This window comes from Cervus canadensis, chromosome 14, assembly GCF_019320065.1.
Source record: "Cervus canadensis isolate Bull #8, Minnesota chromosome 14, ASM1932006v1, whole genome shotgun sequence".
In the NCBI taxonomy this organism is placed as follows: Eukaryota; Metazoa; Chordata; class Mammalia; order Artiodactyla; family Cervidae; genus Cervus; species Cervus canadensis.
This window is the reverse complement of record NC_057399.1, coordinates 13,689,294-13,703,751: the sequence shown is the minus strand read 5'-3', so window position 1 is coordinate 13,703,751 and position 14,458 is coordinate 13,689,294. Positions and strand designations below refer to the sequence as shown.

The 14,458-nt window shown below is 47.2% G+C and overlaps 1 protein-coding gene across 3 annotated transcripts in view; it reads left to right on the top strand.

The window, feature by feature from the left end:
* Positions 1-10,022, top strand: part of LOC122453344 (phospholipid-transporting ATPase FetA-like) — a 100,051-nt gene extending 90,029 nt beyond the window's left edge. For 2 of the 3 annotated variants that reach the window (XM_043487333.1, XM_043487331.1), the window contains 10 exons: positions 30-141; positions 535-640; positions 1,016-1,163; positions 1,682-1,865; positions 3,472-3,695; positions 4,963-5,046; positions 6,303-6,548; positions 6,719-6,857; positions 7,683-7,813; positions 7,909-10,022. In XM_043487333.1, the coding sequence (XP_043343268.1) occupies positions 30-141; positions 535-640; positions 1,016-1,163; positions 1,682-1,865; positions 3,472-3,695; positions 4,963-5,046; positions 6,303-6,548; positions 6,719-6,857; positions 7,683-7,813; positions 7,909-8,100 (1,566 nt within the window). In that variant the 3' untranslated portion in view covers positions 8,101-10,022. The remainder of the gene's footprint in view (positions 1-29; positions 142-534; positions 641-1,015; positions 1,164-1,681; positions 1,866-3,471; positions 3,696-4,962; positions 5,047-6,302; positions 6,549-6,718; positions 6,858-7,682; positions 7,814-7,908) is intronic. The other variant, XM_043487332.1, reaches the window with a different exon arrangement.
* Positions 10,023-14,458: the final 4,436 nt, after the last annotated feature.

Here is a 14,458-nt window from a genome sequence, read left to right as displayed (position 1 = left end):
CCTCTCTCACTGATATCTTCTGTTCGAAGCTGTTAGGGGCCACAGCCATAGAAGACAAGCTGCAGGACGGAGTACCTGAGACGATCCTCACCCTGAACAAAGCCAAAATTAAAATTTGGGTTTTAACTGGAGATAAGCAAGGTAAAGGGGAGTTCCTTGCCTGACCAATGCTACAGCCTAAATATATCTCAGTCCCCCATAAAATCTAGCATAGAAACGGGCACAGTACTATTCAAGAAAGTATATCCAGATTGCCTGGAGAAGTGAGCGCAGACTGGAATTGCTTTAAGTAATAAGGCAAGCTTCCTAGGGGAAGCTAAGCCAGAATGATCCTAGTTATTGATCTATAGCTTACAGGTCTGCCCTGTGGATGTTTGAATGTAGTCCCTGCTGACTCATGAAAAACACGTTCAGATGCCTCTGTGGCAAATGTGGACACACGGGGTCTGCAGCCCACTGTCTGCTCCTTGTGCCTCTGCACCATAAAGCCCCTGTCCCAGCCAACTGCGACCCGTGTTCCCCCTTGCCCTGCAGAGACTGCTGTGAACATTGCCTATGCCTGTAACATATTCGAGGATGAGATGGATGAGATATTTATCGTGGAAGGCAACAACAATGAGACTGTTGGAAGAGAACTCAGGTATGAGGGAAGAGCGGCCACAGCCTGTCACTGGAACCAAGATTTCCCACCCATCTCTTCCCCCAGTATGGCTCCCACATTACCAGAAGGAACAGAGAAGAAGTAGGGGAGGGCAAAACAAAAATCCTAAAATATCTGAGAGAATTTTGTGAAGAAGCATTAGAGCTCAAGGAGTGTATGCAAGTGGAGAAGTGTCATATGTATAGATAACGCGTAAGGCGGGGGCGGGTCTCAGGAGGTGGTTGAGTCTGAGGCCCTGGGAGGTACTCTGCAGAGGCTCTGTATCTGTCTGGCCCATTTTCACTTTGGGACACCTTTTCCTTCCTAGGCTCTAGGGCTTCCGGTCAGACATTAATCATCACTCTTGGCTTGCAGGTCAGCAAGGGAAAAGATGAAACCCGACTCTCTACTGGAATCAGACCCCGTAAACAGTTACCTCGCCACAAAGCCCCAGCCACCCTTCAAAATACCTGAGGAGGTGCCCAATGGCAGCTATGGCTTAATCATCACTGGCTACAGTCTGGTGGGCAACACAGATCTACAACTCTGTTCTCTTCTTCCAAGGAACTCTTTTCCTAGGTCCAACCCACTTCTGGGAAATTTCAAGATCCTTTTGCTATTCCTTGAGTTACCCTAGTCCCCCTCCCTGTCAGACACCTTTCCCTGGCCTTCTCTAGGCAGGAGTAATGAGGAAAGAGAAGCCAAGGGCCTATTCCTTCCTTCTCCAAATTCTTCACTGCTGATGTGGCCCATTACTTGAGGAAGGGGGGAAGTGAGCAGAACCAGGTCCTCCAAAAGGTCTCTGGGCCTTTTAACCCAGTCAACCAATTTGACCCTGTGGGAGACTCTCATGGTTTCCCACTGGAAGCTGGGTCAGAATGCCTAGAACTGACTTGGGGGCTTGGCTTCCCTGGGAATGGAGCATCTTGGGAGCAGCTCTGCCTGCAAGGGGAGAATGGAGGGGAAAGAGAGGGCCGAGGAAGGTTCTGTCCCAAGAGCTTTTGGGGCAGCCTGGAATGTAGATGTGTCCTGGTGCTGCAGGCCCACGCTCTAGAAGGAAACCTGGAGTTGGAACTGCTGCGGACGGCGTGCATGTGCAAGGGGGTGATCTGCTGCCGGATGACGCCCCTCCAGAAGGCCCAGGTGGTAGAACTGGTGAAGAAGTACAAGAGGGCGGTGACACTGGCCATCGGGGATGGAGCCAATGACGTCAGCATGATCAAAGGCATGTGAGGGGCTGGGGGCAGCAGTGCCTGGCCACGGGCCGGCCCTCTCCTTCTCCCGTGGGCAAGACTGATGTGCGTGGCACGGTGGTGCTGGTTCATTCTCCTGCATATCTCCTGTATGTGTTGTACGTTTATACTGTTCTGCAACTTCATTCATGTTCCTCGGCACCTGAGTACCCACTTATTTATGCATCATTACATACAGTCATGCACACACATCCAGATTCACGCGTGTAACACTCATGCACTCAGATACCCGTGGCTCCAACAAAAACACGAGCACGTGCTCAGAGAACGACAAGCTGCGCAGCCACAACACCCATCTTGTTGAGATGGCGTCAAAGCCCCCAGAAGGGACCCTGGGGCCGGAGTCACGGTTGGTCCCTTTGCTGAAGGCTGTGGCGTTGAGCAGTGTTAGGCAGACAGCAGGGCTGCCCAGCCAGGGAATTAGCTGGGCAGCCTGGTGCAGGGATCTTTTCCTCTCCGAGGCAGTATTCCCAAGAGCTTGCGCTGACTCCCCTGGCTGGAGAAGAATAGCAAACTTACTGATGCTTCAGAGTAAGGGAAGCAAATGGCTGAAACTGGCGTTAATTTCAGCCGAATGTTGTTAGCCTCCAGCAGCTTGTAGTTCTGTGAGCTATGATAACATCTAGGGGTCCTCTAGTCCAGCCTCTCTCCCCATACTGAAAACACAGCCAATCTCAGTTTCAACACTAGGAAGTGTTCTTGCTCTCTTTCTCCAGTTTCTAGAACTTCTCTGACTTTTAGGGCCTCAGAGGTTTTAGTTATTCTGTTAAGCAGTGTAAATGGAGTACCAGGAGATCAAAGAATTTAATCTATACTACAACAGGCCAATTAAAACTTTTAGAAATTTAAGTCTTGTTTTTCATCAAACATAAAAGTGAGAGTATTAGTCACTCAGTCATGTCTGACCCTATGCGACCCTGTGACCTGTAGCCCGCTAGGCTCCTCTGTCCATGGAATTTTCCAAGCAAGAATACTGGAGTGCATAGCCATTCCTTCTCCAGGGAATCTTCCTGACCCAGGGATTGAACCCAAGTCTCCCTTGCTTTATCCAGAAAAAGACAGCTTCAGCTTCCTGAGGAACTCATTTCTTACTAACAAAGTATGTACATCACTATTCCCCAACAGTTGGGAGTTTAGCTCCTTAGATAAACTTAGATAAATAAATAATATGTTAGGTTGATATCCATCCTGAATCTTTATTTTAAGTGGCCTCAAGAGATAACAAATTTTTTACCTGAGCATCTGGGCAGTAGGGGAGAGCCCAGATGGCTATAGGAAGTACAAAGACCATCAGGGACAGGCTTCTACAGATGCTAGCCGTAACTGGTAATCTCAAGGGGCAGCATCCAAAGCAAAGTGTGAACGAAGGGGCTGTTTTCTGACTCGTGGGGGAAGGGAAATCCACTAAGGAGGAAAGACCCCAGCGAGCAAATACCACTTCTGCTCGGCCTCCCAGTGTTTTTCAGGTGTAAAATAAGAGGTACATGAAACGTGATCTCAGCCTTAATCATACACTTCCCAGGCTGGGAGCCAGAGAGCAAGCTCTTTGACTGAGAATTTCCTGGGGCTCCTTTGCAGTTGCCCACATTGGAGTTGGCATCAGTGGCCAGGAGGGGATGCAGGCCATGCTCAGCAGTGACTATGCCTTATCCCAGTTCCGCTATCTTCAGCGTCTGCTCTTGGTTCACGGCCGCTGGTCCTATAATCGCATGTGCAAGTTTCTAAGCTACTTCTTTTACAAAAACTTCGCCTTCACCCTGGTGCACGTCTGGTATGCCTTCTACAGCGGGTTCTCTGCACAGGTAAGTGCTCAAGTGGCATTCTCCACTCTGGTCAAGTGGGTCTTCTCTAATCTTCCTCCACTTCAGCCAGTTCAGACCCGTTTTCACCTCTAGAAACCTGTGTATGACATGCCACCATCCATCCTTTAAACTCCTCACCCATGGTGATCCCATCTCCTAGCCCTGCACTTAACCTTAGACTTCTAAACTCTGTCCTGGCTCTGACTCAGCCTTGACTTCTACCCACAGAACTCTCCCAGAAGATATTTTCATCTTTTCCATGACACAGAGACCTAGAGTTTCCAAACATATGTAATGGAGGGGGGCGGTGGTGAGGGTGAGATTCCTGGGTCTGAGTTTTTTAGGATCCAGAGTAATCTTCATGGAACAGGCTAAGCCTCAGGAGGCCTTTGGGTCTTGCCAGACGGGCCGGTTCTGGCATTTACCTGTAGCCACACTTGGAAACACAGCTTCTCTTTACTTCTTCCTCACCCAGACATACCACCCTGCCAAACACTGTTGTTGCTCTAATGAGTATGAAATCTCCACAGAAGTGGGGAGAAGTGACCCTTGGATGTTGATGTTCTATGAGAATTCCCTTTTTCCTATAATAAGTTTCTCAGGATTCCCAAGGATTCCCAAAGAGAAACAACCTCCAGAACGGTTATCTTGGGAGATCCCTACTACCTTTATGACCTTAGGCTCCAGGGAAGACAGACCAGTCAGCAGACAGTAGCGGGCTTGTCTGCCCCTAGTGTCTAGAGACACCACTGTGGCTTGTGGGAGGTGTATGTATACGTACATGTCACTGCTGACCTCTTGTGGCTAGGAAAGAAAGCAGCCTCTGTAGGCTCATGGGTCTGTTCTGCTTGCCAGTGTTAGAAGGTGTCCAGGGTTAAAGAAACTACTGAATGCCGTAAAGCAGATAAAGAACACAGAGGCTTACATGCCTGGGAGTGCAGGGGTACACTCAGCGTTCCCTAGAAGCCACTCTGGGTCCTTTCCACGCAGAGAGGAGCAGTACAGGTCATGGTGGAGTTGGTCTAAATCGGCCTCATCAGATTGGCCACAAACAAGTGTAATGTGGCCTTGCCGCAGCCTGGGACCCAGGGACCAAACAGAGTCTGCAGTCAGCTTTCTCAGTCAGATTTCAGAAATCCAAACCATGTTCTAGGTTATCATGGTGATGGGTAGGTGGAGGGCAGAAGGGGTTCTCTTAGAGCTGGGAGGTAGAGCTGAGACTTTGGAAAAGAGAGGGATCTAAGAAATCTCCTTGGTGTTCTTCCAGACAGTTTATGATACCTGGTTTATCACTTTCTACAACCTGGTCTACACCTCCCTCCCTGTCCTGGGCTTGAGTCTGTTTGATCAGGTAAGACCAGCAACAAACCTCTTAGTCAAGGCTGAAGCCCCTGGCCCCTTGAAGAGTATTCCCAGGAATGAGGAGGACAGCAGCAGCCAAGAGATAGGCTCCAAAGTCAAAAGTAAATAGAATCATTTCTAGAGCAAGGGAGGGAGCTCACCACCTGGAGAGGTATCGTTGGATAAAGTAAAGTATGCTCTGCCACAGAGAATAATCATTGGCTGTAGAAACAAATTTTCCTGTGTCAATTTTTTCTTCATAGAAGCACAGACATTGCGCTGTACAATAAATGGAGTGTGTACAAAAGTGGAAGGAGATAGTTGTTGGGGCAGGACTAAATAAATCAAGGGGCTCCAGAAAGGAGAGACCCATAAAGAGATACTGGGATAAGCCAGTGCAGCGAGGCCTAGGTGAGAATCCTGAAGGCCAAGCTTGGAATTGTGGGTATGATTCCTCAAATCACAGGGAGTCAGCCTGGGGGGTACTGTCTAGTCCTCTCGGGAATTTCCCTGGGCATTGAGGGTCCTGGTGCCCTGCCTCTCCCTCTTCTACCCAACCTCCAGTCCTGGGTACCTGGAATAAAAAAGGAGCCTCCAAAGAGAAATAAAGTAGCTGAAAGAAGACATCATGGGATCATGGCTCCTGGTCTCCGTCAGGGTAGGAAGGAAACTCTCCATGAAGTAGCTGCCAGCCTCAGAGCAGCAAGAGGATGAGTTCTCTCATTCAGCCTCAATCCTTGTTACCCAAAGCTTTAGATTTAGGAGATGAAGATGGTCCCATGTCATTCGCTCAGCTGAGTTCCCCAGTGGCTATGGGAATGGCAGGAGCATCACAGAACATAAATACCTCTAATGGACTAACTGAACGCCACTGGCTTCCCTCTTTCCTCCCGCTGGCTTTTGACACAAAGAATACTCAACCAAAGGAACACTTACAACTGGGGACTCAGGTCCCAGTTGCCTCCCCACCCAAGCTCCAGTCCTTCCTTCCCTCTTCTCCCAATCCTGACTGCTCCCTTTCTTAACTCCCCATCTTGACCTTCTAGCTTTCTCCCACCACGTGTATCCCTGCCCAGAGAGTAGGGCTTTAGAAAGGGTCTGTGGCCCCTGCTCTGTTCTCTGGTTCTCCATCTCAAGTACTCCATGAGGAATCTCCTAGGCAGCCTGAGAGCAAACTCGGTGAGGGGAGAAGCCTCGACTCTGCTGGAGATGGGACCTTCTCTGGAGAGACCCTGAGCCTTCCTCCTCCCCCTCTGGTGCTTCCAGGACGTGAATGAAACGTGGAGCCTGCGCTTCCCAGAGCTGTATGAGCCAGGCCAGCACAACCTCTATTTCAACAAGAAGGAGTTTGTCAAGTGTTTGCTGCATGGGATCTACAGCTCTTTCGTGCTCTACTTTGTCCCCATGGGGACTGTTTTCAATTCGGAGCGCAAGGACGGGAAGGAGATCTCCGACTACCAGTCCTTCTCCCTGATGGTGCAGACCTCCTTGCTCTGTGTGGTCACAGTGCAGGTGTGGCTGGCGGTGGGGTGAGGGGATCGCGGGGGAGCCTGTCCGGAAGAGAGGAAGGGGAGGAGGGAGGGAAGGCGGGAAGGGAGCGTCCTCTTTTATGAAGTGGGAGAAGAGAGGCGACTGGTAGATCCTGGGTTGTAGATTAACGTCCATAAGAGGCTGCTTTTCAGATTACGCTGGAGACAACCTACTGGACGATGATAAGCCATGTCTTCACCTGGGGCAGCCTGGGTTTCTACTTTTGCATCTTATTCTTCCTGTACAGTGATGGCTTATGCTTATTGTTCCCCGACGTCTTCCAGTTCCTGGGTAAGGCTCTGCCCAGTGTGCAAGGGGCTGGGGTTGGGGGAGGGAGTGTGAACCAAGTATGTTTGTTTATTAAATGTTTACTGAGCAGCTATGTTACATACCTGCTAACATAGTAGTTACATAGCAACTACTGCTATGAATTAGACTCCGTGGATATAGATATGATTGAGACATGATCTTAGCCTTAAAAGGACTCAAAATCTAGCTAGGGGAAGTACTTTACCTTATTAGAGCCTCTAAGATATTTTAAGTTTCTTACCTAATTTGAGTGTTACAAGCATACTGAGAGATAGACAGGGCAAGAATTATTGCACTACTTTAGAGACTGGAAGTTTTTTTAATGACTCAAATCTAGCCCTCCTGGTTCCCAGTCAGACGTCCTTCCTATTATGACATAATGCCTTAATAGCTCCTCCTATTAATTTTTCCCTCACTCGTCTGCACTCTGATGAGGACAAAATAACAGACAGATGTTACTGTATATAACTGGTTCCTATTTTTCGTCAAGCCACTCATTTTTCCCCTCCAAAACCCCCATCCCATTTTTGTGTCTCCGTCAGTGCTCTGGGACTCCTGGAACCTACCCCCGCCGCTGCTGCCTGGCCTGGCCTTTAGAGGGAGACAAAGGCCTGTGAATTCAGTGGCCTTGGCTATACCAAGGACCCCAGTACAGTCCTTGAGCATTTGTATTATTTTTCAGGAGACTAAACTGTTTCCAAGTCAGTAACTTCTTTCTCTGGACTGGAGAAGTACCTAAGTTCAGGCTGACAGCCCCCTTCCTCCAGGCTCTGGTCCCGCCTTTCCTTTCTGGCGTTTTGTTTACAGGTGTGGCCAGGAACACTCTGAACCTGCCACAGATGTGGCTGTGTGTTGTCCTCAGCATAATCCTCTGCATGTTGCCCGTGGTTGGGTACCAGTTTCTCAAACCGCTGTTCTGGCCCGTCAGCGTGGACCAGGTGAGTGCAACAGGAATCTACCCAAATAGAATTCATGACCCTCTTAGCCTTTGCCTCTGTGGATAAAAATCCTGTCCCCCATGCTCTGGCTGTAGATTATTGACAGAATTCATCACTGCATGAGACATCCACTGCCATACCCAGTCAGGACCAAACTGAAACACACAGCCTCTCGGCGCTCTGCCTACGCGTTTTCCCACAAACAGGGCTTTGGGGCCCTCATCACTTCCGGCAAGACCATGAAGGCCAGATTTCCCAAGAGAAACAGCTTTCCTCATAAAAGGTAGAGGTCTTTGGGGAAGCCCCAGAGGAGGCAGTCATTGCTCTTCCTCTCTTGCATTCACGAAACTTCCTAAGGAGAGACTAGAGCCCCTGGAAACAGCATAAAGTCGTGCTTCCACTCACCGCAGGGGCTCAGCCCCTTCATTCCCTCAAAGGCTGTGCCCAGGTAAGGCAGGGCAGAGGAGAGAACAAGCCAGACAGCTGTCAGAGTTACAGCATTTCAAGAAGAAGTCATCTCAGGCCTCCCCCTGCCTTCCAAGTTCTAATCTGGACAAGCACATGTGGAGATACTGAGTGAAGAGGGGCAATGTGAGGAAGGGAAAAGAAAAGTAAGCTCTAACAATCGTTCCCATACCCAGAGCAACCATAAAATCTGCCAGGGCCCCGCACAAGCATATTTACCCAGGCGCCTTCACCGGCTTTATCTGAGGGATTCAGGGTAAATCTTTTGCTGGGCTGGATACCAAAAGGAGGAGACAGCTGTGAACAGTTGGTCATAAGAAGCCAAAGGAGAGTTTCTGAACCAAAAAAAGAATGGAAATTGTTCCTGCCTTGGTAGGACAGCTCAAGATTTTGCCGCCTTCTCTTCTCTTTGACCCAAGAACTGACACCTTTTCAGGCCTCAGAACTGGGACAGGGAAAATGCAGGGGATTTTAAAAATCTTTTCTTGAGGGACATAAGCCATAACTGGTGAACATTTGTCTTCATTCCATAAAATTATTTTGAGAAGAAATTGTATGTACTTGAGAGACTGTTTCTAATAAGTTTATAGATAAGTAATAAACTGTTTATTTTGGAGTGGAGAGATTCGTATGGTCTGTTGGGGCCCCAGTGATAGTAACTCAGGCCAAGCAATAGCATCAGTCTATAGACTCCTGACACCTGCCCCCTTTCAAATGAGACCAGTGTTTCCCTTCCCCCACTCTTTCTCTACTTCTTTACTTCCGTTCCACTTTTCTTCCCCCCGTTACCAAACTCTGTCTTGGCCTCAGCGTCTTTTAACTGTATATTTATATCCTGTTTGCACACCTTAAATATTAGTCCCCAAAGCTCAACCCTAGGTTCTCTGCTCATTTTTCCCTGTACACTTTTCCTGAGTGACTTCTTACAACATCATGGCTTTATTTACCAGTAAAAAGAAGATTCTCCACTCTCTTTCTATCCTAGATCTCTCTTCTGAGGTCCAGATTCATTTATCAAACTGACTCTAAGACACTTCACTTAGTTGAATCTCAGGAAACTCACCAACCTGTATTAAAAATATTCCCCCCAAATTTCACCCCAGGATGTCATTACTGTCATCCGAGTCACCCAAGGCAGAATACTGTACTCTTCCTGTATAGTCTGATGTCTAATAAGTCATCAAGTGATATACATTGAGCATCTCCATTGTCTTGCTTTCAGTTCCCTCCATTATTACCATTGCCCTTGTTCGTATTTGGATCATCTCTCACCTGGATTACTGCATAAAATCTCCCCACTCATGTTTCTGGCTTTCTCCTGTCTAAAGTATCATGAATACCATTTCCAGAGTCATCTTTCTGAACTGCAAACTTGATTGTGTCAAGCCCCAGCTTAGCATCCTTGAAGAGTCTTGCACACCTCAGGATCTAGTTAAAATTTGCATGTTTTATTATTGGGCCCTCTCTAGCGTTGTCTTCTACTTCTCCCCCATCTGCATTCACTCCAGTCATGCTCTTTCTGGTCTTCTTGTCATCAGCATGCTGTTGTCATATCCTAACATGCTTTCCCTACTCCCTTCTTCGTCTAGCAAACTTCTAGTCACCCTCCAGAAACTCAGAATAGTTGGAACTAAATAGAAGTAATGGTTGAACAATATTGTGAATGTATCAAATGCCACTGCATTGTATACTTAAAAAGGGTTATGAGAATGTTTTGTGTTAAGAGAATTTGACCTCGATTTAAGAAAAATAAATAAACACTCAGATTAGGCACTGTCTCCTGCAAGAGCTTACCCTTATTCCTCAGTGTGACTTTGACATGTCTGTCCGATGTATTCAGTTGCTCCCGTGTGTGTAATTGTCACTGTCAGTGATACTTATCACAGGGCATTAAAATCACTAATTTACCTGTCTGTGCACAATATATAATGGGTCTTTAATAAATATCTGTTGAATAAATGAACAAATAAAATGAAAGAGTATTGAAATTTGCTTCTCTATTTTTGTTTCCCTGAAGAGCACTACCACCCAGTTGCTCAAACCAAAAAAACTAGAAGTCTTTCTAGACAGCTCCCTTCCGTTCCTCTAATCCAATCTATCCTGTTACCAAGTTCCATACACTTTGTCTTAGAAATATCTTTAAGTCTTTCTCCTCATATTTGTTCCCAATCCCATAGATTTCATTGTTCCTTGCCTAGACTGTGCCAACATCCTCTTCTCAGATCTCCCTGCCTCTGATTCTGCTTATTCCCAATCCATTATCCACACCACAGAGAATGATCTTTCAAAAATCCAAATCAGGTCATGTCATTTGCCAGTTTAAAGTCCATTAGTGAATCATCAGAGCTTTCCTGCCTTGGTGGTGCCTACCTCCCCAACTTCATCGTCACTTTCTGCTGCATATACAAAATTATTTGCAATTCCCCCAAAGGTCCCACTATCTTCAGAAGCCACTGTGCCTTGGCCCTTTCTGTTCTCTCCTCTTAGAATACATTCTTTCCTTTGTCTAGCTAAGGTCTATCTGATCTTCAACCTCAGTAGCTTTAGTTGCTTCCTCTGGGAGCCTTCACTGACACCCAGTTCCCTACTCTGAGTTGTGTCCCTTTTCCTTATTTTTGGTTCCCATGATTTGACTGTGTATCATTTACATGCCTATTTTACTGTGGTTTTCTCCTCTGCTAGGCCATGATGATCGCCTTAAGGATAACAATTGTTTCATTTTTGAATAACTAAGCAAAATGCTAACGCTTGGATTATTAATGTTTTTCTATCAGTGAGTAAATGAATGAAATCTGCTACCTTTTATTTTTCCTAAAACTGTCTTTTATCTGTCCTTTCAATGTGAATTTTATCCTTTAGGATCTAGTTTCCAGTATACTTTGCAGGCCTCTTTTGATGAAACAGTCACTCATGGCCTCCTGACTAGAGTCATTGCTCTTCCTTCCTTGGATTTACACAACTTAAGGAGAGATAAGAGCCCCTGGAAACCAGTGGAATACCACACTGCCACTCTCACTCCAGGGGCTCAGCCTCTTCATTCCCTAAAAGGCTGTGCCCCGGTCAGGCAGAGTAAGGTAAAGAATACGCCCCAGACATCTGTCAGAATTACAGCATTTCAAGAAAAGGTCATGTCAGGCCTCCCTCTACCAACCCTTCCAAGTTCTAATCTGGACAAGCACATGTGGAAGTGAAAACCGTTTACCACAGATAGCTACTGGAACCCATGTGCTGGGACTCGAACCATCCAAAACCCAGTTTGGGACTTGAACCCACATGGCTGGGACTCAAACCCAGCCAAAACCCACAGTACCTGGTTTTTGGAGCTAATGAAGCTCAGGTTCTTGATATCTCATCACAGAAAGAATTTGGTGAGAGACAAAGTGATAGGTAAGAAGTGGATTTATTCAGATACAGAGAGAAGCAAACTCCACAGACAGAGTGTGGGCCACTGCAAAGCGTCTGCCTGCAATGCAGGAGACCTGGGCTCCATCCCTGGGTCGGGAAGATCCCCTGGAGAAGGAAATGGCAACCCACTCCAGTATTCTTGCCTGGAGAACCCCACAGACAGAGGAGCCTGGTAGGCTACAGTCCATGGGGTTGCAAAGAGTCGGACATGACTGAGCGATTTCACTTTCACTTTAGTTTTTATAGGCTGGGCAATTTAACATGCTAATGAGTGGGAGGATTCCAACTCTGGGGGAAGGGGCAGAGGTTTCCAGGATTTGGGCCACTGCCCTTCCCTTGGTCTCTCACCAATGCCTTGGAACTGTCATGGCACTTCTGGGTGTGTCATTTCACTTGCTGATTGAGGATCAAGATCTAGTTTTGTCTGCTATCATTATCCCATTTGATTCTAATTGGTTTATGTTGTGTGAATTCTTTCAAAAGTTGTGCCCTGTCCCTTTCCCTCCTGTTAAAGAAGTAATGGGTGAAGAGAGGGAATGTGAGGAAGGGAAAAGAAGGATCTAATAATTGTTCCCATGCCCAGAGCAACCATAAAATTTGCCAGGGCCCAGCATGAGCATATTCACCCAGGCACCCTTACCAGGTTTATCTGAGGGATTCAGGGTGAGTCTTTTGCTGGCCTGGATACCAAAAGGAGGAGGCAGCTGTGAACAGCTGGTAGTAAGAAGCCAAAGGAGAGTTTCTGGACCAAAAAAAGAATGGAGATTGTTCTTGCCTTGGTAGGACAGCTCAAGATTTTGCCGCCTTCTCTTCTCTTTGAAGAGTGACTTTGAGGAGATACCCCATGTCCAAGGGCTGAGGAGAAGCCACAGCAAGACGGTAGGAGGGGTGAATTCACATTTAGAATCAAACCCCATCCCCACCAGAGACACTCAGAGGGCTCCAACATACCTTGTGCACACCAGGACACAGAGACTGAGACAGACTGTGTCTGAGCGTCTCCTGAGAAGGTGCGGGTCAGCAGTGGCCTGCTGCAGGGGCAGGGGCTCTGGGTGCAGCAGACCTGGGTATGGCATAAGCCCTCTTGGAGGAGGTCGCCGTTAACCCCACCATAGAGCTCCCAGAACTTACACAGAACTGGGGGAACAGACCCTTGGAGAGCACAGACAGAACCTCGTGCACCAGGACCCAGGAGAAAGGAGCAGTGACCCCACAGAGACTGACCCAGACTTGCCCGGGAGTGTCCAGGAGTCTCCGGCGGAGGCGTGACTTGGCGGTGCCCTGCTGCAGGGTCGGGGCACTGAGTGTGGCAGTGCGTGCATGGGACCTTTTGAAGGAGGTCATTATTATCTTCATCACCTCCACCATAGTTTGGCCTCAAGTCAAACAACAGGGAGGGAACACAGCCCTGCCCATCAACAGAAAATTGGATTAAAGATTTACTGAGCATGGCCCCGCCCATCAGAACAAGACCCAGTTTCTCCCTCAGTCAGTGTCTCCCATCAGGAAGCTTCCATAAGCATCTTATCCTTCACCATCAGAGGGCAGACAGACTGAAAACCACAATCACAGAAAACTAACCAATCTGATCACATGGACCACAGCCTTGTCTAACTCAGTGAAACTATGAGCCATGCCGTGTAGGGCCATCCAAGATGGATGGGTCATGGTGGAGAGTTCTGACAAAACGTAGTCCACTGGAGAAGGGAATGGCAAACCACTTCAGTATTCTTGCCTTGAGAACCCCATGAACAGTTTGAAAAGGCAAAAAGATAGGACACTGAAAGAGGAACTCCCCAGGTCAGTAGGTGCCCAATATGCTACGGGAGATCAGTGGAGAAATAACTCCAGAAAGAATGAAGAGACAGAGCCAAAGCAAAAACAATACCCAGTTGTGGATGTGACTGGTGGTGTAAAGAGCAATATTGCATAGGAATCTGGAATGTTAGGTCCATGAATCAAAACAAATTGGAAGTGGTCAAACGAGATGGCAAGAGTGAGCATCGACATTTTAGGAATCAGTGAACTAAAATAGACTGGAATGGGTGAATTTAACTCAGATGATCATTATATCTACTACGGTGGGCAAGAATCCCTTAGAAGAAATGGAGTAGCCATCATAGTCAACAAAAAGTGTCTGAAATGCAGTACTTGGATGCAATCTAAAAAATGACAGAATGATCTCTGTCCATTTCCAAGGCAAACCATTCAGTATCACAGTAATCCAAGTCTCTGCCCTGACCAGTAATGCTGAAGAAGCTGAAGTTGAATGGTTCTATGAGTACCTACAAGACCGTCTAGAACGAACACCCAGAAAAGATTTTCATTATAGAGGACTGGAATGCAAAAATAAGAAGTAAGAAACACCTGGAGTAACAGGCAAATTTGGCCTTGGAGTACAGAATGAAGCAGGGCAAAGGTAATAGAATTTTGCCAAGAGAATACACTGGTCATAGCAAACACCCTCTTCCAACAACAAAAGAGAAGACTCTACACGTGGACATCACCAGATGGTCAATACCAAAATCAGATTGATTATATTCTTTGCAGCCAAAAATGGAGAAGCTCTATAGAGTCAGCAAAAACAAGACTGGGCGCTGACTGTGGCTCAGACCATGAACTCTTTATTGCCAAATTCAGACTTAACTTGAAGAAAGTAGGGAAAACCACTAGACCATTCAGCTATGACCTAAATCAAATCCCTTATGATTATACAGTGGAAGTGAGAAATAGATTCAGGGACTAGATCTGATAGAGTGCCTGATGAACCATGGA